This window comes from Cucurbita pepo, chromosome 7 (genome assembly GCF_057944985.1).
Source record: "Cucurbita pepo subsp. pepo isolate OVF chromosome 7, ASM5794498v1, whole genome shotgun sequence".
In the NCBI taxonomy this organism is placed as follows: domain Eukaryota; kingdom Viridiplantae; phylum Streptophyta; class Magnoliopsida; order Cucurbitales; family Cucurbitaceae; genus Cucurbita; species Cucurbita pepo.
This window is the reverse complement of record NC_141804.1, coordinates 391824-417597: the sequence shown is the minus strand read 5'-3', so window position 1 is coordinate 417597 and position 25774 is coordinate 391824. Positions and strand designations below refer to the sequence as shown.

The 25774-nt window shown below is 36.9% G+C and overlaps 6 protein-coding genes and 3 non-coding genes across 19 annotated transcripts; 7 read left to right on the top strand and 2 right to left on the bottom strand.

Annotated features, from left to right (window-relative positions):
• Window positions 1-237: 237 nt before the first annotated feature.
• Window positions 238-4490, bottom strand: LOC111798425 (Tetratricopeptide repeat (TPR)-like superfamily protein). Its single transcript, XM_023681555.2, has 7 exons — window positions 3821-4490; window positions 2802-3024; window positions 2240-2722; window positions 1378-1584; window positions 968-1105; window positions 686-874; window positions 238-549 (listed from the first exon to the last, which is right to left on the bottom strand). The coding sequence occupies exons 1-6, from the start codon at window positions 4435-4437 to the stop codon at window positions 686-688; spliced, it is 1857 nt and encodes a 618-aa protein (XP_023537323.2). The 5' UTR covers window positions 4438-4490; the 3' UTR covers window positions 238-549.
• Window positions 4491-6220: 1730 nt separating this feature from the next.
• On the top strand, window positions 6221-7886 carry LOC111798427 (PLASMODESMATA CALLOSE-BINDING PROTEIN 1-like). The gene is made up of 4 exons (XM_023681557.2): window positions 6221-6405; window positions 6536-6775; window positions 6879-6915; window positions 7391-7886. Exons 1-4 carry the CDS (start codon window positions 6351-6353, stop codon window positions 7668-7670), a joined length of 612 nt encoding a protein of 203 aa, XP_023537325.1. The 5' UTR covers window positions 6221-6350; the 3' UTR covers window positions 7671-7886.
• A 2134-nt stretch (window positions 7887-10020) lies between these two features.
• On the top strand, window positions 10021-14132 carry LOC111798017 (uncharacterized). Of its 8 annotated transcripts, none has more exons than XR_002815645.2 (11): window positions 10022-10342; window positions 11630-11750; window positions 11834-11901; window positions 12037-12096; window positions 12182-12340; window positions 12659-12805; window positions 13033-13247; window positions 13356-13464; window positions 13557-13688; window positions 13819-13888; window positions 13995-14132. XR_002815645.2 is itself a non-coding variant. In XM_023680961.2 (10 exons), the coding sequence occupies exons 1-9, from the start codon at window positions 10226-10228 to the stop codon at window positions 13659-13661; spliced, it is 1101 nt and encodes a 366-aa protein (XP_023536729.1). In that variant the 5' UTR covers window positions 10021-10225; the 3' UTR covers window positions 13662-13688; window positions 13995-14132. The 8 variants fall into 8 exon arrangements, 4 of the variants coding, with proteins under 4 accessions (XP_023536729.1, XP_023536728.1, XP_023536727.1 ...); XR_002815644.2 differs by having other exon boundaries at window positions 13967-14132; XM_023680961.2 differs by lacking the exon at window positions 13819-13888 and having other exon boundaries at window positions 10021-10342.
• A 506-nt stretch (window positions 14133-14638) lies between these two features.
• On the top strand, window positions 14639-14711 carry TRNAA-UGC (transfer RNA alanine (anticodon UGC)). The gene has a single exon. It is a non-coding gene; the product is annotated as a tRNA-Ala (tRNA).
• Window positions 14712-14786: 75 nt separating this feature from the next.
• On the top strand, window positions 14787-14859 carry TRNAA-UGC (transfer RNA alanine (anticodon UGC)). The gene has a single exon. It is a non-coding gene; the product is annotated as a tRNA-Ala (tRNA).
• Window positions 14860-14923: 64 nt separating this feature from the next.
• TRNAA-UGC (transfer RNA alanine (anticodon UGC)) lies at window positions 14924-14996 on the top strand. The gene has a single exon. It is a non-coding gene; the product is annotated as a tRNA-Ala (tRNA).
• A 91-nt stretch (window positions 14997-15087) lies between these two features.
• LOC111799049 (Pentatricopeptide repeat (PPR) superfamily protein) lies at window positions 15088-17167 on the top strand. Its single transcript, XM_023682439.2, has one exon. It carries the CDS (start codon window positions 15226-15228, stop codon window positions 16789-16791), a length of 1566 nt encoding a protein of 521 aa, XP_023538207.2. The 5' UTR covers window positions 15088-15225; the 3' UTR covers window positions 16792-17167.
• A 257-nt stretch (window positions 17168-17424) lies between these two features.
• LOC111799048 (protein KTI12 homolog) lies at window positions 17425-19751 on the bottom strand. 4 transcript variants are annotated; one of them, XM_023682435.2, is made up of 2 exons: window positions 19600-19751; window positions 17425-18665 (listed from the first exon to the last, which is right to left on the bottom strand). In XM_023682435.2, the coding sequence occupies exon 2, from the start codon at window positions 18609-18611 to the stop codon at window positions 17703-17705; it is 909 nt and encodes a 302-aa protein (XP_023538203.2). In that variant the 5' UTR covers window positions 18612-18665; window positions 19600-19751; the 3' UTR covers window positions 17425-17702. The 4 variants fall into 4 exon arrangements, with proteins under 4 accessions (XP_023538203.2, XP_023538202.2, XP_086981427.1 ...); XM_023682434.2 differs by having other exon boundaries at window positions 17425-18668; window positions 19600-19749; XM_087125301.1 differs by lacking the exon at window positions 19600-19751 and adding an exon at window positions 19366-19385 and having other exon boundaries at window positions 17425-18668.
• An 854-nt stretch (window positions 19752-20605) lies between these two features.
• On the top strand, window positions 20606-24457 carry LOC111798011 (beta-glucosidase 40). The gene is made up of 13 exons (XM_023680950.2): window positions 20606-21022; window positions 21235-21301; window positions 21730-21788; window positions 21882-21957; window positions 22036-22107; window positions 22525-22612; window positions 22687-22942; window positions 23074-23189; window positions 23267-23490; window positions 23608-23639; window positions 23723-23825; window positions 23901-24009; window positions 24108-24457. Exons 1-13 carry the CDS (start codon window positions 20876-20878, stop codon window positions 24277-24279), a joined length of 1521 nt encoding a protein of 506 aa, XP_023536718.2. The 5' UTR covers window positions 20606-20875; the 3' UTR covers window positions 24280-24457.
• Window positions 24458-25774: the final 1317 nt, after the last annotated feature.

Here is a 25774-nt window from a genome sequence, read left to right as displayed (position 1 = left end):
GTAATCGACAATCAGCAAGTTACAATTTGGCCTGCAATTTGTAGCTAAAATGATTTCATCCGTAACAAAAGAAAATTACCATTTACACAAAAACTACTCCTAGAACTGATAGCACTAGGCACCGATCTGGCTCTAGCTTCAGTTCCTACCCTGTTACCAAGTGAAAAAACGAAAACTATTGTATGCATTTTGTCCCGCAAGACACAGCCCATTCAGAAAACTCATCACTACATATCGTCGTCGAAAGGTCGAAAACTGCTGACCAAGGCATAATCATTAATTCGAGTTGGCCATATTATTCACCAAAATCAAAACTACTGAACTAAGTTTTGCTTCTCTAATTTCCTCAGAAGACATCAAACAAATATATTAGAATCTAAAATGGGGGAAAAAAAGGCATAATCCTAACATTCATCCCGCCAAGATTAAAATTCGTAGACTAATAATAATGTACAAATATAGGACAACATTTCTTTATGAAGAGAAACTTTGGCAGGCTTGGCATACCAATTAGCGCAGAGCTCAGATTTTCCAAGTAGGAGTGTACCCCTGCAAAATATCAAACTAAATTTGATCAACTTTAAAATTCCCGTAAAGTGCACCATTCTTAAGCTTTTAGTTAAGAAGATGATGATTATGTTTGGATTATTTTGTTTGCGCATATTGTTTCTGCTGTAGCAGTTACCTATGCAACATAATTGGTGCCGAAATCGAGATTGAACAGCATATCCCTGCGATTCTCTGTTCCCATTCGAATTTTGAAACTTTTGGCCTGGTAATCCACCCGATCATTACTATCGTAGTCCATCTCTCGGATACATCGCCTCCTCACCTTTTTCAGCATTTGTTTTGAAGGTGCAAATCCAGCAATAACCTTCCAAGAATGTTTTGTGATGTAATTAGCACCATCATGAAAGGAAACACAAATATACAAATATATACAAGTTAATTAAAACAAAGCTTTTACCATATCATCAATTACAGAGAGAGCAGATTTGGGATCTCGGTTAATGAGATGAGCATCGACAAGCAATGAATATGATGTTGCATTTGGTTTGACGCCCAAACCTACTAAATGTTCAAACACCCTTGCAGCTTCAAATGTCTACAAAGTGGCCATAGTAAGTCAGCAAAATTTTCAGTTTATATGGTCAAAATAAGTGTGATATCCATAAGAACATGTAGAGAATAAGTAATGCTTCACTATGCATACGGTACCCTTTGCACCAAAATCATAGCGATCGAACCCATAAACAATGCTTGTTAATCTTTTTTTCATCCATCAAATATTGGTCCAGTCCATGGAATCTCAGCAGTTAATTGTACATGTGTCTATGTGCGTGAATAAGGGAGAGGTATAAAAGGTTAAAGACTGACCTTCTTTAGCTTTCCAAATGCGTACATCAGAGCGTTGTATGAATGGATATCGGGGGTCAAACCAAAACTGGAACTAATTGCTTCAAATGTTTGATAAGCACGATCGAGGTCCCATATATTTGCACAGCCTAAAATCACACAATTCAATGCAGCAACAGACTTGTAAGGAGGATCTGCACGGCTCAAGTTTTCCAGTTGAAAATAAACCTAACAAAGGAGAGAATATTAGAATGGTAACTCTGATGAATTAAAGGAAGGAAATAAAACTACATAGCCACCATGAACTTCTAAATTTAGTTAATGAATATCACATTTCAGGAAATGAAGCATGCTAGGCATCTAGTCAATGAAACACATCACATAAACCTTTTGAGTGCATGTCATGTGAGCGAGACAATTGCACTATATGTACTTTGGTCGACTTATATCGTAGTTATCATAGTTAATATTCTCCACCACACAATTTATTATCCATAAGAGCCCATACATGGCCCTGTCAAAGGAAGCTACTGCAATTTTTAATTACTTTCAATTCTTAAAAAGTGTATTTTCCACCTGTCCTCAACCACATCATATTGGTACTGAAAGTTCATTGTTCAAGTTAGACTGCTGAAGTTAAACAATATGAATGTCTTGTTTGAACAGTAATTTAAGATTAAATTTTACTGAAACACTTCATGTCCTGGTCATATATAAGAACTTTGCAGAAAGCATCAATCATTTCTTGTTATTTGAATAATGTAAAAACAATGCTGGACCAATAAAAAAAAATGCATGTACCATATTAGATTTTATACTACATTACTTATAAACAGAAAATGGAAATTGCAAATCTGTAATTTTTACTGGTAAAAGGTCATACCGTGTCCAGGGTCTCAAAACCCTTCTTAGAGCATGCCATAACTAATGGATATAAAGAAGTGAATGGGGAAAACATTTCTTCAGCAGCTCCATCATCAGAAGTCCTATAAGCCTCTTCAAACTCATGTAGGGTAGTAAAGGCCCTCTGCAGATTCCCAAATGATGCAAGAGCATAAATCTTTCCAAGGTAAGATTCGGGATTTGGGACCTTCTTTTGTCGCAATGAGCGCTTTAGAATGGCCCAAGCTGCATCTAAAAGAGAAGAGCTGTAGGTTCTACCTGCAGTTCCAAGAGCAGATACAACTATTCCTTCATCCACTGAAAGATGAACTGGAGGCCTCGCATTTTCACCCCGAGCAATCCATCTGGCCATAAATTCTAGAGCATAATAAGCTAGTTTACTATTATCCTCTTGCATTGCTACTTCAGCAATATAATTACACAAGTTCCATGTTGGGCAAAGAGCTTTATTCTGAACAGTTGCCTGTTACACCAACAAGAAAAGTAATGAAGCAATAAGCAAAAAACTATGTTCTTAGCCATTAATTGAACTGGTTTATTACCTTGCACCTATCAATTACGGACACCAATGTGTCCAGCCTGCCTTTTTTCACACAGCTCCGCACACATTCAGTGAACACTTTCAACGACAACATATGACCTGATTTTAAGGTCAAATCAATATATTTCAAGGCAGCATCAATCTGATCCGTTGACAACAGCATTCCAATTACCAAATCATATGATTCATCATCAGGCATTGACTCTCCTCCTGTCTGCAACATACTGATAACAAAAAAGAAAATAACGTTTAAAGGCTACCATATTCAAACTGAACTATGAGAACTTGTGACAACAATGTTTTAGTTTTGATAAAGGCCGCTATTCTTGTAGAGAACATATGCTTATTTATTTTTACAACACATGGAGTGGGGGATTTGAATCTCTTTAACCTTTTGGTTGATACATGCCCTATAGCAGTTGAACTATGCTCATGTTAGAACATATGCTTAATTGAATCGACTGTTATAAAAGAGTGCATTTGATAGTAAATCAGGCAAAGTGCAGTGCAAATCTAGGGACAAGCTTTCATACAAAAAGAAATGACAATGAAGAGTTTCACAAGTTTATACTCGGTCGCCAACTAAATTCATGTTTCTGCCTGGTAGTTTGCTATCCTGCAAGTTAATCTCCAATAACAGGATGAGATCAAGATCAATAACTAAACGTATAGGGTAATGTTCCCTGAAAGTTGAAATCTTGTGCAGATATTCACACGAAACAACCATTATTGTCACTCAGCAGTATTCTGTTATCATCAAGTTTTGCAGGAAGGACCTTCTATAAATACTATTATCAATCTACGCTATATTCGCAAGACTTCAAACTTCCCATTTTCGTATGAGTAACTTCAAAGCATAATTCAAGTTACAAGGATCAACGCTGCACCCAAAACAATGTAAAACTTTTAAATCCTAACGAACAAGCAACAATAAAGAGGCTAATCCAGAGAGGAACAAAAGCAGTTGAAGACTTTCACATCTGTTGAAAATTGAATGATGAATATGATTCAAAATCTAACCGTTCAACCAATTTTTCGGCAGCTTCAGTCTCCCTAGCTTGGTACATCGCCTTCAATACCAAATTGAATGATGCACTGTTAGGTGAGATCGCATAGTCCTCCATTTGAGCCACTAGATCCAGAAGCTCCCCAGCCGTGGCATTAACCATCAAGTTCGCCCTCAAATAATTGTTATACAAATTAACATCCGGCTTATTAGGCTTGCCATTCTTATCCAGCGACCGAATCCAAGACTCAAACAACTGCTTCATATCATCCCAGCGCTGGGAAGCCATCCAATCAGCAAACACATTCAACAAGCTCTGGACATCGAGCGTTTGAGACAATGCTTGAATTCGAGAACTGGGGGATTGGTTAAGGAATCCGAGGGGGATCAGAGACTGAGTCATAGAAGCGTTAGGGATCGGATTGCGCCAGTTCTCGTTGTAAAGAGGGCTACCAGAGGCGGGATTCGGAGGAAGTGGAGTTGAAGGAACGTCCGCAGGTTCATTGGCGACCTGAGGTTCTTGAGAGAGAAATGTGAAGGTGGTGATGGGCTTGAAGGAGCAGACATTGTTGAGGTTCGAGTTTCTGATTAGAGTGTGAGTTCGAGAGAGAATCGCCATTTTGGACGCCATGAATGGAGCATCAAAGCTGGAGAAATGGCCTTCACAGCGAGGAGGAAGAAGAAATGGCGTCAGTAGCAGTTAGGGTTTTGGCACGTTTGAGCAATAGAGACGAGAAGAAGCCATCCACAGGGGGCCAGGTTTAGAAGGGTAATATGGTAAATTTCAAGTCTAAATATCCAAATATCCCACTGCCCGTGCCCGTTCCCCGAGGCATGCTCCTTGTCCTGGAAAACAAAGAACTAAGGTTAGTTTTGCAAATATAGCTTTTATAAATATCTTCTTCTCCTAAAAATTGTAAAAATAACATTTATTGCATATTCTTTTTAAAAAAAATCAAGATTTAGGGGGAAAATCATTTTAACCTTGAATTTCAAAATTTATTATTAATTTTTTACCATTAACTTTTACTTCCGTTAATAATTTTTATATTTTAATAATTTTTTTAAATACTATTAATTGACTTTATTTATACCGTTTTTTTTTACCACAGTAAGTCTCTAGGTCAGCTTGCATACATCTCGACTATTACCAGAAAACAACTTACTGATCCTATTACATTTAGTTGTTAAGGTAATTTGTAGGGTATCAAGTCCTAAAGTAGGTACCGGCAGTGACTTGAACTCATTCCTTTTATGCCCTCGATTATTTACACGATTATCCCTTGACTATTAGGTTTATTGTAACGACTCATACCCAGAATTTAGAATTTAGATTTGGCACTTCGTGGTCCCGAACATGCCTTGTCCTCACTCTTAAGAGGTCACCCAACACAAAATTGCTCCAAGTAAAACACGCTTAACCATGATTGAGCAATTGAAAAGGAACGTGCACTTTGTTGGCATAGATAGTAACTTTTATTTCCTTTAAACTTTTTCTTAGTCATCCCATCACCAGGATCTGTCTCGGTTCATTCATACCTCTCATTTACTCGGATGTTATACTTATACAGTATGAAAGATCCAAACCCAGAATCCACGCAACTTATTTCTTATACATTCATAAAAATTAGTTTAAACCACTAGCTTTTATGTACAACAAAGTAAAATACATGACAAATCGTGGAACGTTCGAGATAAAGTTCCATACTTTTCTTCCTTTTTCTCATAAAGCTTTCTTTCTAGAATCTCATCTCTTCGAGTAGTCTACGAAACTTTCGTAGCTACTGCTTTACTAACTTTAATACTCGTCGATTTTCATTATATTAGTTCCGTAGCTAGTTTTTTAAGACGAACGCTTATAGGTGGTATGTGTGGGTTTATAATCCCTAGGGAATATAGAATTCCACGTTCCATTCATCACTACAACCACCTTTACAAGACTGATACCCAAAATAAAGTGAAGTGATATCAAAGCAACCACAAATTTCAAACCTTCCTCTCATTCTTTGCCCATTTTGATCATTTTGGCTTCATTTTACCTTAAGATTGGTATCATTCACTAATGGATGATCCAAAAGGATATCTGTTCTTAATCATCTCTGATAGCAAAACCCAGCTTTACAACACTCGTGTTCTTGATTTCAATCATTTTTACCAACAAAATGGACCAATTTCATAGCTTTTAGCTATCAAAATTGAAGTTTTTCAATCTCTAAACCACAAATTTTGATACCCATTTACCAAAATTCTAGGTTTTCAACTCCAAATTATGCTGATTATCATACCCATAATCCAAATTAGCTCTTGTTTAGCTAATAATGTTTTACTTTTGGATGCAAAGAATCTAAATATCTCATAGAACAAAAGGGAAATGGAAGGAAAAAGAAAGAAAAAGAAAGGAAAAAAAAAGGTGAATAGTGACACACAGGCACCGCCTCCACATTCTTTCCCCACTAGAAATCTCTATTTCCCTTCCCTCTCTCTCTCTCTCTCTGCTTCGCCACAGCTCTCTGTTCTGTTCTCTCTCGGAGTTCGTGTTCATCCATGGCGGTTCTCTTGTTCTTTTCCTTGATGTTCATGGCTTTCACCTCTCATTCAGGTAACCCTTTTGTTCCTTCAAGCTTGTCTGCAACTTCAATGGAATTTTACACAAGAATCGCTTAAACCCTTTGAAGATTTTCATCTAAAATCGAATAATTCCACTAACCCTTGTTTTAAATCTTGTTTAGATGCTATATATTGTGTTTGTAAAGATGGATTAAGCGACCAAGCCCTTCAAAAATCACTGGATTATGCTTGTGGAGCTGGAGCCGATTGTTCTCCAATTCTTCAAAATGGGGTTTGTTTTCAGCCTAATACTGTCAAAGATCATTGTAGCTATGCTGTTAATAGCTACTTTCAGCGCAAGGGTCAAGTCCAAGGGAGCTGTGATTTTTCAGGCACTGCCATGGCTAGCCAGTCTCCTCCTGGTATCACTGATTCATATCATTTTCCACTCATGTTCTTCATCAATGGCCTTGTTTTTGTTGCTTAATCTTTGTTGGGTTTGTTTTTCTTGTGTTTTTTCAACAGCTGGAGCTTCTGGGTGTGTTTATCCTTCAAGTCCCAGGTACCATCTTCATGTTCTTCATAGTTTTTCAAGAATTGTTCATATCTCTAATGGAAAGTGGCTGATACTCATGCATTTTCATTTGTTTCTTTGCTCAAATTACCTTTTCCTCAACTTTTTGAACTGATTTTAGTGAGAATCTGCTGCCTGATAGCATAAAAGAAGGCGTTCATTTAAGAATCCAATTCCCTTCTGGCTTTGTTCATAGCTGTTCATCTTTTTCACCTTAGAAACTTTCCTAATCCTGTTTAGATGAAAGTTATCCTTCACTTTTACTGTCTCTTTCTATGCTTATCTATGTGCTGTTCTTCTCTGTTTTTACATCCAATGACAAAATTTACCATTTCAAAGCTTCCATGAGTGACAATGACATGAACAAATCAACAAATCAACAAATCAACAAATCAACAAATCAACAAATCAACAATTCAACAATTCAACAATTCAACACCCATTTCCCTCTTCTCTGTTTCAGCAACGCAGGAACCCCGTCGACCACCGTCCCGGGCACGACGCCAGGAACAATCACGAACCCATCAACAACACCACCCTCGACCATGACCCCAGGCATCACACCACCCTCAACCATGACCCCAGGTATCACCCCGCCCTCGGTGTTCGGGGGCGGGATAAGCCCGACAGGCGGGGTCGGGCTCGGTGGTAGCGGGAGTAGCATGGATGGAAGCGCTGCCATTGCAGCAGCAGGCTGTAACATGTTGTTGTTGTTCATAGCCATTGTGACATCTTTGTTGTAATGTTGTTTGATGTGGGTGGAGAATATGGTTCCTTATTTGTGGAATGGGAACCTGATCCTGTTGGATGTTTTTTTTCACCTTTTGTGTATCTATTAGAGGCTGTATTTTGCTTAATTTAATGGGGGGTTTTTGCAACCACTAATCAATAATTATGCTCTTTTTTCATTGTTAATTTGTTTTATAATAAAGTTTATGGGATGTGTTACTATTGTTAAACATTTGTATTTAATTTTATTATATAGTTTTTATATCATATATATGTGAAGGGAATGGAAGGTAACATGGAAAGGGACAAAAAATGGAATGAAAACACATGGTACCCAACTTTAATAATGATATATATATATATATATAGGTGTGAATAGACTGATGAACTACCTGCCAACTATTTGCTTGAATATGATGAGTAAATATCTTTTTGATTATTAGTTTCTTTTTAATATTTTATTTTGGCTTGTGAATGTTATGACGCGTGTCGGGAACCTTTGAGCTTTCGGGAATAAATGCAGGTTTATTACTGTTGAGCTATGTTTGTGTTGGTTAGTTGAGCTTTTAAGTCGGTTCATTGCTAGCAGATATTGTCTGCATTGGTTTGTTATGTATGGGTGTTTTGTCTCATGGTTTAAAAATGGGTCTGCTATTGTGATGTCCCACATTGGTTGGTGAGGAGAATAAATCACCATTTATAAGGGTGTGAAAACCTTTCCACACGTTTTAAAGCCTTAAGAGAAGCCCAAAAGGGAAAGTCCAAAGAGGACTGGATCTGGGTCTTTACAAATGATATCAGAGCCAGACACCGGACAATGTGTTAGCCTTCTTGCCCTTCCCCGAAGGGGGTAGACACGAGGCGGTGTGCCAATAAGGACGCTGGGTCCCAGAGGGGGGTGAATTTGAGGGCGGTCCCACATCGATTGGGTGTCTAAGGGGGGTGGATTGTGACATCTCACATTGGTTGGGGAGGAGAACAAACCACCGCCAATAAGGACGCTGGGTCCCAAAGGGGGTGAATTTGGGGGCGGTCCCACATCGATTGGGTGTCTAAGGGGGGTGGATTGTGACATCTCACATTGGTTGGGGAGGAGAACAAACCACCCTTTATAACGCAGACGACTTTTAAAGCCTTGAGGGGAAGCCCGAAAGGGAAATACCAAAAAGGACAATATCTGCTAGCGGTGGATTTGGGCCGTTACAGCTACGGAGAGGTTTTCACACTGTTTCCTTCTTTAACTGATGTGAGATCTCCACACTGTCCGGTGTCTAGTTCTAATTCCATTTGTAACAGCTCAAGCCCATTATTAGCCGATACTGTCTGCTTTTGCCCATTACGTATAGCCGCCAGCTTCACGGTTTTAAAACTCGTTTGCTAGCTAGGGAGAGGTTTCCACACCCTACTAATGTGGGATCTCACAATCTACCTCCCTTGGTGCCTAGTGTTCTTTCTGGCCCACTGGCTGGTGCCTAGTTCTGATTCAATGATTCAATTTGTAACAGCTCAAGCCCACCGCTAGTTTTGACCCGTTATGTATTGCTATCAGTCTCACAATTCTAAAACGCATATGATAGGGAGAGATTTTCATACATTTGTAAGAAATGTTTTTGTTATACTCTCCAACCGACGTGGGATCTCAAATAAGGACGAAAATTTGAATTGACTGAACCATCGACTAATCAGTTCATGCAGGTAAAGCACCATTTGGTTGTTCGCCTCAGTTTTAGTACTCACATTCAACCTTTTAATTTATGATTAAAATGTATCGATCTATTAAACTATGTTTAAATTTATTATATTAATGTTTAAAACATTAATAACTCAATCTGTGTTTTTTTTATAGATCCCAATACATTATTAATAAAATAAAAAAATAAATCGTATTAATGAGTCACTGTTTCAATGATTAAAATATTTATACTTTTAGAGTTATATTAAACAAAATTATATTAGTGATAATCTTTTAATAATTTAAGGATATTAGTTAAAAATATTTTGAGAAATACATAATTTATTTTTGTTAAAATAAAAGGTGGAAATTAATGCGAAAACTGATAATAAAAAATAAAAAATATAATTATTATCATTTAAATTCGAAATTATTTACAAAATTTATGAAATTAATTTTAATGAATTAACTGTCACGTCAATTTAATGTACAATATTGTAAATATTTTGTTTATTTTTTAATTTCTATAAATTAATTATCGTGTTAATTTTTAATGAAAAAATCTTCAAGGATATTTTGGGAATATAGTGAAATTTGAGGTTAAAATTAAAAATTAAAAAAAAAATCATAAAAGAAATTAAAGATGTTTAAAATACAATATTAGTAATTCTCGAAAAGAAAAATGGAAAATATACCGAGACGGAGATGGAAGGATGAACATCAAACAGACTTGAGCCTTAAAAAAAGACTACAAATTCGCTGTTGACTGCAAATTGAGCCAAAAAAAAAATTCATTATTTAATTTGATTTCATCATACAATATGAAAGCTTGGTAGGTTAGAAATTCATATCACAGATTTTGATTTGATTCATTTTTTTCGAGAGTGAGAGCGCGCCATGGATCGTAATCAGCCACTGCGACCACCATCTCCGCAGCCTCGTTCTTCAGAATCCGGCGGCAGTTTCTCATCCGTACTCACTGTTTTCGCCTCCTTCATCGCCATATTTTCCATGGTATCATATCGCTTCCTCATTGAACTGCAAAACGCGCTAGGTTTCGTGGTTTTGTTTTTTGAATTCCATTTTGTTACGGCTTAGTTTTTGTTTATCTGAGGTCAAAGGCTTTTGTCCAAGCTGAATGCGCTTATTCTGTTGTTGTTGTTGTTGTTTTCTGTGTTGTCATCGTTGCGAAATGGAGTTAGAAAGTTAATAAGTTCGAGTTATACTTCGCTTATTTCGCACTTCGTTGGTCGGCTTCATGTACTTCAGAATCTGTTTATTGGATTTGTGATACTTTCATAACTACTACTGTTTGATTGTGTAATTGGTTGTTTACTTGTCTTAAACTCATATTCAGTGTCATATGTGGAAGTTACGAAGAGGTTATCCATCGATTAAGATAGATGTGGAGTCTATTGCACAAGTTTCTGTAATTGTTGCCATCAATCGTATATTATCAATTTTGTTTTAAAGAAAAGGAAGAACATATGATTTATCTTCTGTCACGTAGTGGTCTTGTGATTCTGATATTCTAGCAGTATGATTGAAACAGTCGTGGCTATCAAAGAAATAGTTGAGAAAATTTGACCAAATTGTAGTATAAGAAAAAAGGTTCAGCAAATTTAAGCAGACAGTGAACAGTTTGTGTAAACATGTGAGATCCCACGTCGGTTGGAGAGGAGAACGAAACATTGCTTATAAGAGGGTGAAACCTCTCCCTAATAGACGTGTTTTAAAACCTTGAGGCTAACAGTGATACGTAACAGGCCAAAGTGGACAATATTTGCTAGCGGTGAGCTTGGGCTGTTACAAATGGTATTAGAGCCAGACATCGGGCGGTGTGCCAACAAGGATCCTGGACCCTCAAGGGAGGTGGATTGTGAGATCCCACATCAGTTGGAGAGGAGAATGAAGCATTCCTTGTAAGGGTGTGGAGACCTCTCTTTAATAGACACGTTTTAAAACTGTGAGGCTGACGGCGATACGTTACGGGCTTTTACCGGCCAAAGCAGACAATATTTGCTAGCAGTAGGTTTGGGCTGTTACAAAACAGGACAAATTTCACGTTTCAGACATGGCATGTCTACTATGCTTGGTAAATAAACGAGAATTTGGATCACTATTAGTGTTATTTTGGCAATCAGCCAAGTGAAAAATTGAACCTCTTTACTTATTGGGTGTTTTAGCTATGCAAGTCTTGTTACAGGCACAACTTGGTCAAGAAATGGTATCAATTTTGAGATCATTGTACTTGATCTGGTTGATTTTAGTGGTTGCATAACTGCATTTTTATGCATGCAGGTGCTGATTCCATCTCAATCAAACTTCAAAAGTAACTTATCTATTTTACACCAAGTACCAGAAGGTCATGTGGGGGTATATTGGAGAGGAGGTGCCCTTCTGAAGACAATAACGGATCCAGGTTTAAGTCTCTCCGTTCCGCCCAATTTTTCATGGTTATACAGATCATATGTCCTACTGCCTTTATTCATGTCAAAATTTCAGGTTTCCATCTAAAGTTGCCTCTGTTAACCCAGTTTGTGCCTGTTCAAGTGACCCTCCAGACTGATCAAGTAAATTAGATTTATTTACAATTACTATGATGATATAAGCATTACAATATTTTTCATTGGGGACAAAAAATTCTTAATGCCAATTTCAGGATTTCAAATATTTTGAAGAGGTCCTAATTGATGTCCTTGATGCAGGTTAGGGATATTCCATGTGGTACTAAGGGGGGTGTAATGATCAACTTCGAGAAAATCGAGGTGAAATTACTAGGAAATTCCTTCCCAATAATTGATGTTAGATTTTCGCATTCTTCATCTTAGTTCATAAGGATGCTGCTTTCAGGTTGTCAATCGCCTCCGCAAAGAATATGTGCATGAAACCCTGGTCCACTATGGTGTGAATTATGATAACATATGGATATATGACAAGATTCATCATGAAATCAATCAGTTTTGTAGCTCTCACAGTCTTCAGCAAGTTTATATTGATGTTTTCGATCAGGTACGTAAAAAAAGGAACATAAAATGTGTTCTTTTAAAACCTTGCGTAGTTTTGTGATTGTTTCTATTCACACAAGCATCCTGCAGAGCTGATACGAGCAACATGCTAAGTGTATATTCTAGCTATTAACTTACTGCCTTACTTGTTGAGTCATTTGTGTCAAGTATATTTTTCTGTTCTTCAGCTGTGGATTCTTTCAAGGAATCCATTCAAGGCTTTAAAAGCAGATGTTTTCATAAATTCGTCGTAGATACTTTTCTCCCTTGGCATCGAGCATTTCTTTCGCATCAATGATCCGTGACTGTTTTTCGTATTCAGATTGATGAAAAGATGAAAGATGCCCTCCAAGGTGACTGTACACGTTATGCTCCAGGTATTGAAATAATCAGTGTTCGTGTAACAAAGCCCACCATCCCACATTCTATCAGAAAGAACTTTGAAGACATGGAAGTGGAGCGTACAAAGGTGCATCTCTAACATTGGAAAACAACCTTTTTCTTGTTCTGTTTGAGTTTTGAAAGCATATGTTGAACGTATGAAAGAGCATCATTGCATACTCATAATCTTACATATCTTGGTTCAGAACCATGGTTACACTTTCAATTCCAAAAACGTCTATATGGATCGACATCGATACAGATTACTGCTCGTCTTAATTCTAATGCTATGCAATCTTGGACATACTTGGATAGGTTTTAATTGCTATAGAGAGACAAAGGGTGGTGGAGAAAGAGGCAGAAACCAACAAAAAAATGGCAATCAGTGAAGCTGAGAAGAATGCTAACGTTAGCAGGATCCTCATGGAACAGAAACTAATGGAGAAGGAGAGTTCCAGGAGGCAGCAAGAAATTGATAACCACATCTATCTTGCTCGTGAAAAAAGCCTCGCCGACGCCAATTATTACCGGTACTTCTCTCCTTTCGCTTTTCCAACCTCACCTCGATTTGAAATGAATGCAGTTTTAGAAACCGAATGTGTAGTGAGTGACATTATGTCTTTTCATCCTTTTATCAGTGTTCTAAGAGAAGCTGAAGCGAACAAGTTGAAGCTTACACCCCAGTTTCTTGAGCTTAAATTCATCGAGGCCATTGCTGATAATACAAAGATTTTTTTTGGGGACAAGGCACGCGCTCTGTCTCTTTTTGCTCTCGATATATACGCTTTACGTGTCTATAACTGACTCTATAACTAACTCGGTAGCTTTGGTTCTGCTAGGTTCCCAACATGGTTTTGGATCAGAGGTTGCTCGGAAACTTCCTGCATCAGGTTTCAGAAGATGCATCAAGAAAAGCATCCGGAGATGAAACCTTAGAAATATAGATCCAAGATTCAGCCTCTAATGATCAGGTATACGGGTCTTCTCTTTCTTTCTCAATATTGGAAAAACTCTCTCATGGTACAAGTCAAGAATTCTCCACGGAGCACGAACAGGTTCTTTCTTTCGTCCTTCCGAGATCAAACTGTTTACTTTGCAGAGGGCACGTGGAGGGAAACTTTGGTATTCGGATATTATTTATATCAAATTCATTTCTTTTTGAGAACTTTAGGTCGGTGAAGTTTCGGATTAAAACGTTATAGCATTTCAAGTGAATCAATAATAACCCTTGGTTCTTCAATGTTGTTAGGCTAATGCACGAACTTCTGCTTGACCAGGAAAGAGTGAAGATGCTTGATTGTGATCTCTTGTTTAGCAAAGAATTCTTCTTCACCAATTTTGAGTACCTTACTAAGCAATGTGATTTGAGCCTCCTTTTGAATAAAATTAGATAAAAGAACGAATTGATCCGATAAGATTTCATAAATAGTTCCTATAGTTTGACAAAATTTCATAGATGCTTTTTTTCTTTTAGTACATTCTACAAAAATGACAACTAGAAGATTCAAACTTTCTTATCGAGAAATGGAAAATATTCATGAATTTAATTGTTTAAGAACATTATCCATTTATTTCATTTAAGAAATAAAATTGCTGACGAATAATATATTTTATTTAAGTATCATGAATTATCGGTTAAATTATGTTTTTTTTTTTTTTTGTATGTAAAAGAGGAAAAAAGAGGATTTAACTAAACTATCTTCACTCTCCAAGTTCATATTCTGACAAGAGCTATGTTTATATTGATGTATTTATGGACCTTGAATTATCGGTTAAATTATGTTTTTTTTTTTTTGTATGTAAAAGAGGAAAAAAGAGGATTTAACTAAACTATCTTCACTCTCCATTTTTTCTTGTATTGATTTATTTATGACCTACAAAACTATAAAATATCTATTAAATATTGTTATCCTAGCAAATCGGGGATGTAGCTCAAATGGTAGAGCGCTCGCTTTGCATGCGAGAGGTACAGGGTTCGATACCCTGCATCTCCATTTTTTCTTGTATTGATTTATTTATGACCTACAAAACTATAAAATATCTATTAAATATTGTTATCCTAGCAAATCGGGGATGTAGCTCAAATGGTAGAGCGCTCGCTTTGCATGCGAGAGGTACAGGGTTCGATACCCTGCATCTCCATTTTTTCTTTATTGATTTGTTTATGACCTAAAATATTTGTTGAATATTGTTATTCTAGCAACTCGGGGATGTAGCTCAAATGGTAGAGCGCTCGCTTTGCATGCGAGAGGTACAGGGTTCGATACCCTGCATCTCCATTTTTTCTTGTATTGATTTGTATTGATTTGTTTATGACCTAAAATATCTGTTGAATATTATTATTCTAGCAACTCGGGGATGTAGCTCAAATGGTAGGTACAGGGTTCGATACCCTGCATCTCCATTTTTATTTTGTATTTTTTCCTTCCCTCGAAATCTGGTTTGTTCATCTAGTTTAAATTGGAGCTGCCTAAACTCATCTCCATATTGTTCTTCCAAGCCCAAAAAATGGCAGTCGTCAGATATCGACATATTATCATCACTAAGTTCCCATTTAGCTTCGTCTTTCACCAACGTTTTAGCTCCTTGACTTCCGATTCCATCAACCCCACGGCGGCGCCACCGACCCCCGCCCCCCACAACAACATTGGATTGGCAATTGACCCGACACACCTCCGCCGCGTCTGTACCGTTCTATATCAGCAGCAGAACTCCTCCGATCTCAGGCTTCACTCCAAACTTCGCGCCTGTAGTTTCAACCTCTCGCACGAATTCTTCCTCCAGGTCTGCAACACCTTCCCTTTCTCATGGCGACCCGTTTATTGCTTCTTCCAATTCACCGAAACCGACCCGAATTTCACTCACACGGCGGTCTCTTTCAACAAGATGATTGATATTGTTGGAAAATCTCGAAATATCGATCTCTTGTGGGATTTGATTCAGGAAATGGGACGGCGGCGTTTGGTGACGGATAAGACCTTTGTTGTTGCTCTGAGAACGCTGGCGGCGGCAAGGGAATTGAAGAAATGTGTGGAGCTTTTCCATTTGATGAATGGATATGGATTTGGTTATAGCTTAGTGACTCTGAACAAAGTAGTTGAGAAATTGTGTGGCTGTAAACTTGTGGATGAGGCTAAGTTTCTGGTTTTGAAATTGAAGGAATGGATCAAGGCTGATGGGGTTACTTACAAGTTATTGATTAAGGGATTTTGCGATGTGGGAGATGTGATTGAAGCTTCAAAGATTTGGAACTTAATGGTGGAAGAAGGGTTCGAGGCTGAAATGGAAGCTGTGGAGGAGATGATGAATGTTCTTTTCAAGGCCAACAAATTCGATGAAGCTTTGAAGCTTTTTCAGGCAATGAGATCAAACAGGATGAATGATTTGATTCCTTCAACTTATAGTCTTGTGATTGAATGGCTATGCAACAAAGGCAAGATGAGGCAGGCCTATAATGTGTTCGACGAAATGCTTAAGAGAGGGTTTGAAGCTGATAATTCAGCACATTCTTCACTAATCTATGGGGTTTTAGCTAGAGGGAGGAGGAGGGAAGCTTATAACATAATGGGAAGAATTGAGAATCCTGATTTGAGTGTTTATCATGCCATGATTAAGGGGCTTTTGAGGCTGCGAAGGGCAAGTGAAGCGACACAAGTTTTTCGGGTAATGATTGAAAGAGGGTGTGAGCCTATAATGCATACATATGTAATGTTGTTGCAAGGACATCTAGGGAGAAGGGGGAGGAAGGGATTGGATCCATTGGTGAATTTTGATACCATTTTTGTTGGAGGTTTGGTGAAGTTTGGGAAGTCATTGGAGGCCACAAAGTATGTGGAGAGAGTGATGAAAAGAGGGCTTGAAGTGCCAAGGTTTGATTACAACAAGTTTTTGCATTACTACTCAAATGAGGAGGGAGTGGTGATGTTTAGAGAGGTGGGGAATAGGTTGAGAGAAGTTGGGTTGGTTGATTTGGCTGATATATTTCAGAGGTTTGGGGAGAAAATGACCACTAGAGATAGGAGGAGAGATCGAGCAACAGTGTCGTCGAGCAAGATACCGGCTGTGTCGGGTTGAAATGATCAGGTGTTTGAGGTGAGATAGGAGGAGAGATTGAGCAATGGTGTCGTCTCTGATTTGAAATGCCCTATTGGATTACTAATCGCTATGATGTCAAGCAAGATATCGGCTTGTGTCGAGTTGAAATGATCAAGTGTTTGAGGTGAGATAGGAGGAGAGATTGAGCAATGGTGTCGTCTCTGATTTGAAATGCCCTATTGGATTACTAATTGCTATGATGTCAAGCAAGATATCGGCTTGTGTCGAGTTGAAATGATCAGGTGTTTGAGGTGAGATAGGAGGAGAGATCGAGCAACAGTGTCGTCTCAGATTTGGAAACACTTGGCACGACAAACTGCCAATCCATTCAAGGCAAGGATGGTTTTGATTCTCATGCTTGGCTTGCGAAGAAATTGAAAGTTTACTCTTCACAGCTATATTATAACCTGAAATCAAACTGATTCATGCCCCTGCAAATAGTAACATGCTAGTAAATATAAAGGCCATTTGTATAAAGGCCATTTGTATCAGAATCAGAGGATTCTTCATGGATTTTGAATTTAGGCTAAACTGATTTTCATTCTATAAGAAGTTCGGGTGGTTGGCATAATAACGGAACCCCCTGCCCTTAACCCATTAAGGAAAAAGAAATAATAAAAGATAAAGACCATTTCATTTCGACAAAGACACACACCCAAGTTCCTTAAACTCAACTAGTTAAGACATAATCTTGACGAAAGGGTCAGAGATTCGAACCCTCCTCTTCAATCCCAAACATTTATTGAACTCAACCCAAAATAAAACTCAACTAGTTAAGACATATAATCTTGACGAAAAGATCGAAGATTTGAACCCTCCTCGATCACAAACATTGTTGAACTCAACCCAAAACAAACAGGAACTCTGAGTATCATTCAGGTTAATCTGGTTCAAGCTGTCCCCAGTTCCCTATTCAGATAGTCAACAAACATCCTCTTAGCACTTGCTGCATCACAAGGTGGCGGTGGTCCACTTAAACTAGTTTGCCCAGTTAGTTTAATGAACGTTCTCCGTAGCCTCCGAAGCTCGGGAAGGCCGACCGACTTTGAAATATTGATGGTTGGCAAATCCTGACCCAGAGGGACACCATTCAGAGGTCCTCCCATTGCTTGGCCTTGCGCTTCTACTATAGCATTAACCACTTCGTGTGTTGCTTTGTCCAACTCATACAAAGAATTTGCCTCCGATAATCGAGTACTCCGAGTCGCGATCGTTGGCTGTAAGATCTTTACATCCCTCGACTTCGAGTCGACCTCTTTTGTCAAGTATGATACGGCATCTCGAATGACAGTAGATGATTTCTCTATTCCATCTTTATGTGGCAACAACTCGAACAATGGCGAGTCCCATCTATTCCTACTAATTGGTCTCTCAAACCTTCTCACCAGATCTTCAAATATCTTATCATCATAGTTAGCTTCTCCGTTCTCTCGCCGCTCGTCGTTCCACTTCCTACAATGTGTTTCTTCCACGTCACAGAACAGAACACAGTACCTAATTCCTGCTCCACGAGCCAAACACCACAGCTCGTACCTATAACCCTTTATACTATTCAAAGAGTCTACAATGACAATGTTGTCTTCTGATACAGATCGGTCGACTTCAGATCTGAGAACTCCTCTTAAATTCTTTTCGGCAGGCATATCGGCATAGCTCTGATTGCGGTCGAGATGAAAAGAAGTTTCATTGATTATCTTTACAGCTTGTTTTACATTTGATTCCTTGAGAGCTTCAGCTAAGCAGAGTGCCGCAGTGGACTTCCCACTGCATGGCTGGCCACAGACCACAACCAATGCCATTTTATGGAGAAAATTGAGCTTGTAGGCAAAGATTTCAAAGCAGAAAGGTTCTAACTGCTAATAATCAAAGGAAAAACAACAAATATCAATAACACTACGAGGAACAGTACTTGTTTCTCATCCAAGAAGATAATTCCATAACATAGCTAGAACCATTAAAAAGAAATGATCAAGGAATTTACACAAATAACATATGATTCATACTACAAATTATAAGAAAACTTTGTAGGATGCAGCAAATGCAAGTAAAAATAGACAGAAGCCTGACAATGAGTCGAACTCCATGCATGAAGTCAAGAATGTTCATGCTGACTTACGTGCACCTCGACTAATCTCACCAGATAGCCATTTGACGCTACTACGTTTGATTGCAAATATAACTTGTTAAATCTTATGCAGTTGGTCACCACCCTAGGGCGTTCTTCGCTTTCAATAATTAAGATTTGGACTCGTTAATTTCCTAATAACTATCAGTTACATTGAACAGCCGAACAAAATTAAATGAAGAAATACACAGAGGACAGGGAAGTTACCTAGATTCAGAATATAGAGAAGCAAGCGATAAACAGAACTAGGTTCAGATTACTCTTTCAGATCCAAAGAACAGAATAAAATAAGCGAAATTTTATTGTCGGATTTGTCACTGTTCTACGAATTAAATTGAGGCCGTAGTTCAAATGAAGTTCGGTTGATAGAACAAACAATAGGTGGAATAACGAAATCTCAGAGAAGAAAAGGCTTGAGATAAAAGAACCTTCAATTTTTCAGACAAAAAGCCGAAGATTAGAGGCAATAAATTCAGGCTTCCGGAAATTCAAATCTTCTCATAATTTATAAACATGTGACTCAATCTATCGACGAATAGCAACAAATTGAACTCTCTTCGCGTTGAGAGAAATCATTAAAAGTTTCCTAAACAAAATTAAGAGAATCTAAGCCAATAGAACCAGGCCGCGCGATGAAACCACAGAGAAATATCGATTCTTACCTTGATTGCCTTGGATATCTCAGGCTGCTTGCCCCCACCGTCTGCTCGTCTCTAGAGAAGGAGAGGCCCAAACGTCGGAATTGATTGATGAAGATGAACTTCTTAAACCTTTCTACAGAAAATACCTTGAAAATATTAATAAAATGAATATTATATATATATATATATATATATATATATATATATATATATATATATACGCTTTTTTATAAATAAATTAAAATACTTACTAAACTAAATTCTACCCTCCAAAAAAATAGTTTTTATATCTTTATTTTTATTTTATAAATTTAACTAAAAATTTAAATATTTTTAACACAAAATTATTTATACAAAAATAAAAAAAATTAAAAACAAAAGTTTAAAATATAGTTTATGTTAACCTAATATTTTAGACCTGGATAATTAACTCTTTCAATTAACCCAATTAAAAAAAATACTCTTTTTTTTATAATTTTAATATTCCTTCATAAACGTGTCATAATTACCTTTAAAAATTTATATCCGTTAAAATGTTGGACAAAATACTAATATTACGGTAATTCGACGTGACGTGTCATAATTACTTTTAAAAACTGAAATCCGTTAGAATGTTGGACAAAAAACCAATATTACGGAAACTCGACGTGACCTGACATGCTTAGGACGTTGGTCTGGATTAAGCCGAAAAGAACTATATTTAAACATGTGGATTTTTTTATTTAATATTTTTTTTTTTTAATTTGGAAATATTTACAGAAGGCTTAACAATAATATTACCAGAATTCTACCGAGATAGGAATATTACCAGAATCCTACCGAACTCGAGATAGGAATATTGACTTGAGATAGAAATAGCTAAACTGATTGTCCCAAGAAGAACGCTAATGAAAGCAAAGGTCAAGAATATCTCGGTTTTACGGAAGTTAACCATGTTAGCTGGTTAAGTCGTCATTATTTTAAATATAATATTATATTATTTGAAAATTTATCTAAAAATATAATACGTGGTGGCCGAGGTGCAAAAATGGAAAGAAAAAATAGAAAATTAAAAATATTACCATATATGATCAAAATTTAAAAGGAGTGTGAACTGGGCGACTTCTCCTGAGTTGGATTTCCCATAAGGCCAATGTCGCTCCCAACTTTTATAAAGTAGGCGATTCCTTCTACGCCATTTTGTCACCATCGCCGCCGTCTCCACCACCGTCACTTCCGATTCGATTTCCTCAAACTCACTCCACTTCCGATTCGAATTCCGAAACCACTCCTCTTTTTTCTCCTCTGTTTCTGCGCTATGGTGGCCGGAGGAAGAGGCGCCGCCGTAGGCATCGGCGTCGCGGTGGTGATGGCGGTGTTAGGGATTCAGATCTGTTCGGCGCAGATTTCCAGAAGCGGTTTTCCGAGCGGATTTGTTTTCGGAACGGCCTCCTCTGCTTTTCAGGTTCCGTTTTTTTGTTCTAACTAACTAATTGTCACAAGTTTTTTATTTAAAAAATAAAATAAAATAAATAATAAATTAAACTTTATCCTTATTTTCCTAATTTATGAATTATTTGGATGTTAATATTTATAAATTAAATTTTTTTAAATGAATAATTATAAATAGTGTGTAATACCAAACCACGTGGAGTATTTATCAATTATGGTTCACAGTATGAAGGAGCTATCAAGGAGGGCGGAAGAGGACCTACAATTTGGGACACATTTTCCCATTCATTTGGTAATTATTATTATTATTATTATTATTATTATTATTTTGTAATTTTAAGGAAAATGTGAAAAATAAATAAATAAAATAACATAAAGGCTAATTATATTTACCCTTTTATTAGTTTTTTTTAATTGAGTTAATTTAGTATTTAATAAAAGTTATTTTCATTTAAAAATTTACCATCATAATATTTGATTTAAATTTAAAAAATGTGTCAAACGACTATCGATTATAATTTTATTACGCACATTTTATCAAATTAAAACATATAATATTTTTTTATTCAATTAATACAATATATTTTTATATTAAACTATAAAAAAAATATTCAACACATTAAAAATATGGAGGAGTTTATATATATTTCGCCTGAAATAAATAAATAAATAAATTAAGGTTTTATTTTTAGTAATATTGTGAATAATGAAATGATGCAGGGAAGGTGATTGATTCTAGTAATGCAGATGAGGCAGTGGACCAGTACCACCGGTATCCGGTAACAATATTTATAACTTTAATATCAATTATTGAGAAGAAGAAGAAAAAAAAAAACTAAATTAAATTAATAATAATATTAAAATGGAAACAGGAAGACATTAAACTTATGAAGGATATGGGTATGGACGCCTACCGATTCTCCATTGCCTGGTCTCGGATTTTTCCAAGTAATACTTTTTTTTAAGGATTACAACTTTCGACCTCTTAATAAAAATATAATATATGACGTATTTTTGTTTCGTAAGATGGAAGCGGAGAGATCAACCAAGCTGGAGTCGATCATTACAACGATTTCATTAATGCTCTGTTAGCTCAAGGTAAGTATAAGCTCTCATGGTCTCACACTAATGGAGAGAGTATTCTTTAATTATAAACTCATGATCATTCCTATTATCTCCCCTCAAACAAAGTACGCCTCCCCAAGCTCGACTCCTTTGGAGTTTTGGTTATTTTTTACTATGCCTTCGAGGAGGCTTGACTCCTTTTCTTTTGGAGTCATTTGTTCGACATTTGGGGATTTACCAACCTATTGGCACGACTAAGTTTAGGGCATGACTCTGATACTATATTAGATGAACACGACTCTACATAATGGTATGATATTGTCCACTTTGAGTATAAGCTCTTATGACTTTGCTTTGTGTTCCCACAAAAGGCCTTGGAGAGTATTCTTTGATTATAAATTCATGATCATTTTCTAAATCTTCAACTTCTGCAACGGTTGGTTGAACCAGGAATCGAACCCTATGTCACTCTCTATCATTGGGACCTTCCTCAAGCCCTAGAAGACAGATACACTGGCTGGCTCAGCCCCCAAATCATGTAATTCCGTAAACCCTAACCCTAACCCTAATTCTTCATTCCTCCATTTCAATTCCCGCCTTTCAAATTTGCAGACAAGATTTCGCGGTTTTCGCCGAGACGTGCTTTCAGAAGTTTGGCGATCGAGTGAAGAATTGGATTACGTTCAATGAACCGCATACCTTCGCTACACAGGGCTACGACATCGGCCTTCATGCGCCGGGCCGCTGCTCCATCCTTCTCCATCTTAAGTGTCGGAATGGCAACTCTGCAACCGAGCCTTACATTGTTGCGCACAATCTTCTCCTATCGCACGCCGCTGTCTCCGATATTTACAGGAGAAAGTACCAGGTAAGAATCCTGAATGAGGTTTTTATTGAAATTCGTATCGGTTAGATGGTATTCTGTCTGTTTGTGGTTTGATTTCGTTTGAGATTGTGGAATATTATGATAAATGGTGTGAGATTTGGGGATTTTTGCAGAAAAGCCAGGGAGGAGTGATTGGGATCTCACTTGATGTTATCTGGTTCGTACCAGGTACGAATTCCACCGATGACATTCAAGCAACACAAAGAGCTCAAGATTTTCAGCTCGGATGGTGATTTCTTTAAACAATCTGTTTTCAGTTTCGCCAATTTGGAGATCATGTTGTGATTTAAGTTCATTCGCTTTCAGGTTTCTCAATCCGTTGATATTTGGTGAATATCCAAGCTCCATGAGAAGCAGAGTTGGAGGGCGGCTACCGACGTTTTCCGCGTCGGAGTCGGCTTTAGTGAAAGGATCTCTGGATTTCGTTGGCATAAATCACTACACCACATTTTACGCTTATCACAACAGCACAAACATTATTGGTGTTGTTCTGAATGACAGCATTGCTGATTCTGGTGCCTTCACAGTTCGTAAGAATCCTTAATCTATAAACACCACCTCTTTTGAATAATTTAGACATATCTGAATCAAATTTGAAGTTTTCCCTTCTTAAATTCTCTCCATTGGTACTGTTCTTGTTTATGCAGCATTCAAAGGGCTGAAAACCATTGCAGAAAGGGTAGGGTGCTGCTGCTCTAATCTTTGACAAAATCAGAAGACAAAAACACTAGTAACTCAATTTTTTTGTTTATGAACTTTCAGGCAAATTCTATATGGTTATACATAGTTCCTAGTGGGATGCGAAGTTTAATGAATTACATCAAGAACAACTATGGAAATCCACTAGTGATCATCACTGAAAATGGTAAAACACAGCTCGAAACACAGAACTTTTTCCAAAAAGTAAAGATCTAACTCGCTGTTGTCGGGTTTATAACAGGGATGGACGATCCAAATGACCAATCTAAACCGATCAAAGAAGCATTAAAGGATGAGAAAAGGATCAGATACCACAATGGCTACTTAACAAACCTTCTAGCTGCCATCAAGTGAGTTCTTCATGTTCTTGTTCATCAGTGTCAAATGTCAATGGCAATTTTAGTTCTGTGGTTTTCTGAGATGCAAAATCTGGTTGTGTGGACTGTAGGGAAGATGGGTGCAATGTGAAAGGGTACTTTGCTTGGTCTCTGTTGGATAATTGGGAGTGGTCTGCTGGTTTCACTTCAAGGTTTGGCCTTTACTATGTTGATTACAAGGACAAGCTGAAGAGATACCCCAAGGACTCGGTTCAATGGTTCAAGAAGTTCTTGGCTTCTTAGAACTCAGAGAATCTTAAAAGAAGGTTAGCCCACAGTTTCATGCTATTGTCTTTGTTTTTGTTGTCATTTGATACATTATCCTATCGTGCAAAGCTATATTTAACATTATTGCGCAAACAATAAGATATTTCTTAAATAATATAATCCAAATGAATGGAAAAGGTTGCCTTCTTGAGAATTGAAACTTGTTAGAGGAAGTTCATTTTTCCATTTCCTCTTCATTTCTTAGCTTTAAAATTTAAAAATAAATAATTCGAGGAAAAAGTCTATGTCGATCGAAGGGTAATATTGTCATTTTGTCACGTGGGTGGTGGGTCCATGCACCAATGTCCCATTCATCCACTCTTAACCTATATTCAAAGTTTCGGGATTTGACTTTATCTTTTGACCTACCATTTTTTCGGGATGGTCCTTACAGACAAACATGAGTTCTTTTAAGAGTTTTGGTTCTTTTAACATACTTTGTTATTTCTTATAAAAAATAATAATAAAAACCCTTTATTTTTCTATTATTATTATTTTGAAAATTCCATTTGAATTTTTTTAACCATAGGAAGGCAGTTATTCTATGATAATGGACTTGGCCCAACTTATAAGGCCCAGAAAAAGGCCCATTTACATATTCTTCATTGGTTAAGTGTTGAGGGATAATATTAAATATATTGACCTTTCAACAATAGAAAAGTTTTTATTTTATTAATAATTATTCATGCTTATGAAAGCAACATGTTTTTCTTTTCACAAAAAATGTGTCTTTATTTTGGCCCCCCATTAGCTAATTTATTAAGACTAAAATAATTTAGGACTAATGTCCCTCTTTAATTAATTAAAGTGTAACACTTATATAATCAAATATCTAATTACAATATTAGATTTGGTTGATTAGTTAAACTATTATTGTTGTTATTATTATTATTCTTATTATTATTAGGTTTAATTACGAGTTTAGTCTATAACTTTTTGTGTCTATTTTGTTATTAAACTTTAAAAAATCGTATAGAAAAGAATTTATATACTCTTTTAGGGTTTTGCAGACTCTTCCTTTTTTCTTCTTTGCTCGATGTCCGGTCATTTTTGTGTTTAGGTCTGCATTTGTCTCGTGTTATACATCATTTACCCATTTGACCCTTATTTATTATTATTATTTTGCAACTTGAATTTGTTATTATAATCCAATTTCATCCGTAACGAGATAAAACGTGAATGTTTAGAGACTAAATTTACACCGACAATCAATCGGCATTGGTCTATCCTATACCTCCACTTACCAAAAGTTGAAATCTTCAAAATCTCTTGAATTGACAATGTGGGGCAGTGCTTATAATCCAACACGTGTCATTGAATTTATTATTATTTAACAAAAATAAATTTTATTTTATTAAAGAGTCCTTGAGTTGCTTTAGGCCCCACCAAAAGTAAAAACAAAATTTAACATAAATGTCAACTAGGTAGCGTAAGGTAAAATTTTCGTGAGATAAAATGTAGGTATTTCACG

Bases quoted from the DNA above. Each gene is read 5' to 3' on its own strand.
- LOC111798425 (XM_023681555.2), bottom strand. From the start codon at position 4,437: ATGGCGTCCAAAATGGCGATTCTCTCTCGAACTCACACTCTAATCAGA. The intron at 3,025-3,820 runs GTTAGATTTTGA...TTTTGTTATCAG, and splicing joins GCCGAAAAATTGGTTGAACG to TATGTTGCAGACAGGAGGAG. The intron at 1,106-1,377 runs GTCAGTCTTTAA...GCCACTTTGTAG, and splicing joins CATTTGGAAAGCTAAAGAAG to ACATTTGAAGCTGCAAGGGT.
- LOC111798427 (XM_023681557.2), top strand. From the start codon at position 6,351: ATGGCGGTTCTCTTGTTCTTTTCCTTGATGTTCATGGCTTTCACCTCT. The intron at 6,406-6,535 runs GTAACCCTTTTG...AATCTTGTTTAG, and splicing joins GGCTTTCACCTCTCATTCAG to ATGCTATATATTGTGTTTGT. The intron at 6,916-7,390 runs GTACCATCTTCA...TCTCTGTTTCAG, and splicing joins GTTTATCCTTCAAGTCCCAG to CAACGCAGGAACCCCGTCGA.
- LOC111798017 (XM_023680961.2), top strand. From the start codon at position 10,226: ATGGATCGTAATCAGCCACTGCGACCACCATCTCCGCAGCCTCGTTCT. The intron at 11,751-11,833 runs GTTTAAGTCTCT...TCAAAATTTCAG, and splicing joins GAAGACAATAACGGATCCAG to GTTTCCATCTAAAGTTGCCT. The intron at 11,902-12,036 runs GTAAATTAGATT...TCCTTGATGCAG, and splicing joins TGACCCTCCAGACTGATCAA to GTTAGGGATATTCCATGTGG.
- LOC111799049 (XM_023682439.2), top strand. From the start codon at position 15,226: ATGGCAGTCGTCAGATATCGACATATTATCATCACTAAGTTCCCATTT.
- LOC111799048 (XM_023682435.2), bottom strand. From the start codon at position 18,611: ATGGCATTGGTTGTGGTCTGTGGCCAGCCATGCAGTGGGAAGTCCACT.
- LOC111798011 (XM_023680950.2), top strand. From the start codon at position 20,876: ATGGTGGCCGGAGGAAGAGGCGCCGCCGTAGGCATCGGCGTCGCGGTG. The intron at 21,789-21,881 runs GTAACAATATTT...AAATGGAAACAG, and splicing joins ACCAGTACCACCGGTATCCG to GAAGACATTAAACTTATGAA. The intron at 23,190-23,266 runs GTGATTTCTTTA...ATTCGCTTTCAG, and splicing joins CAAGATTTTCAGCTCGGATG to GTTTCTCAATCCGTTGATAT.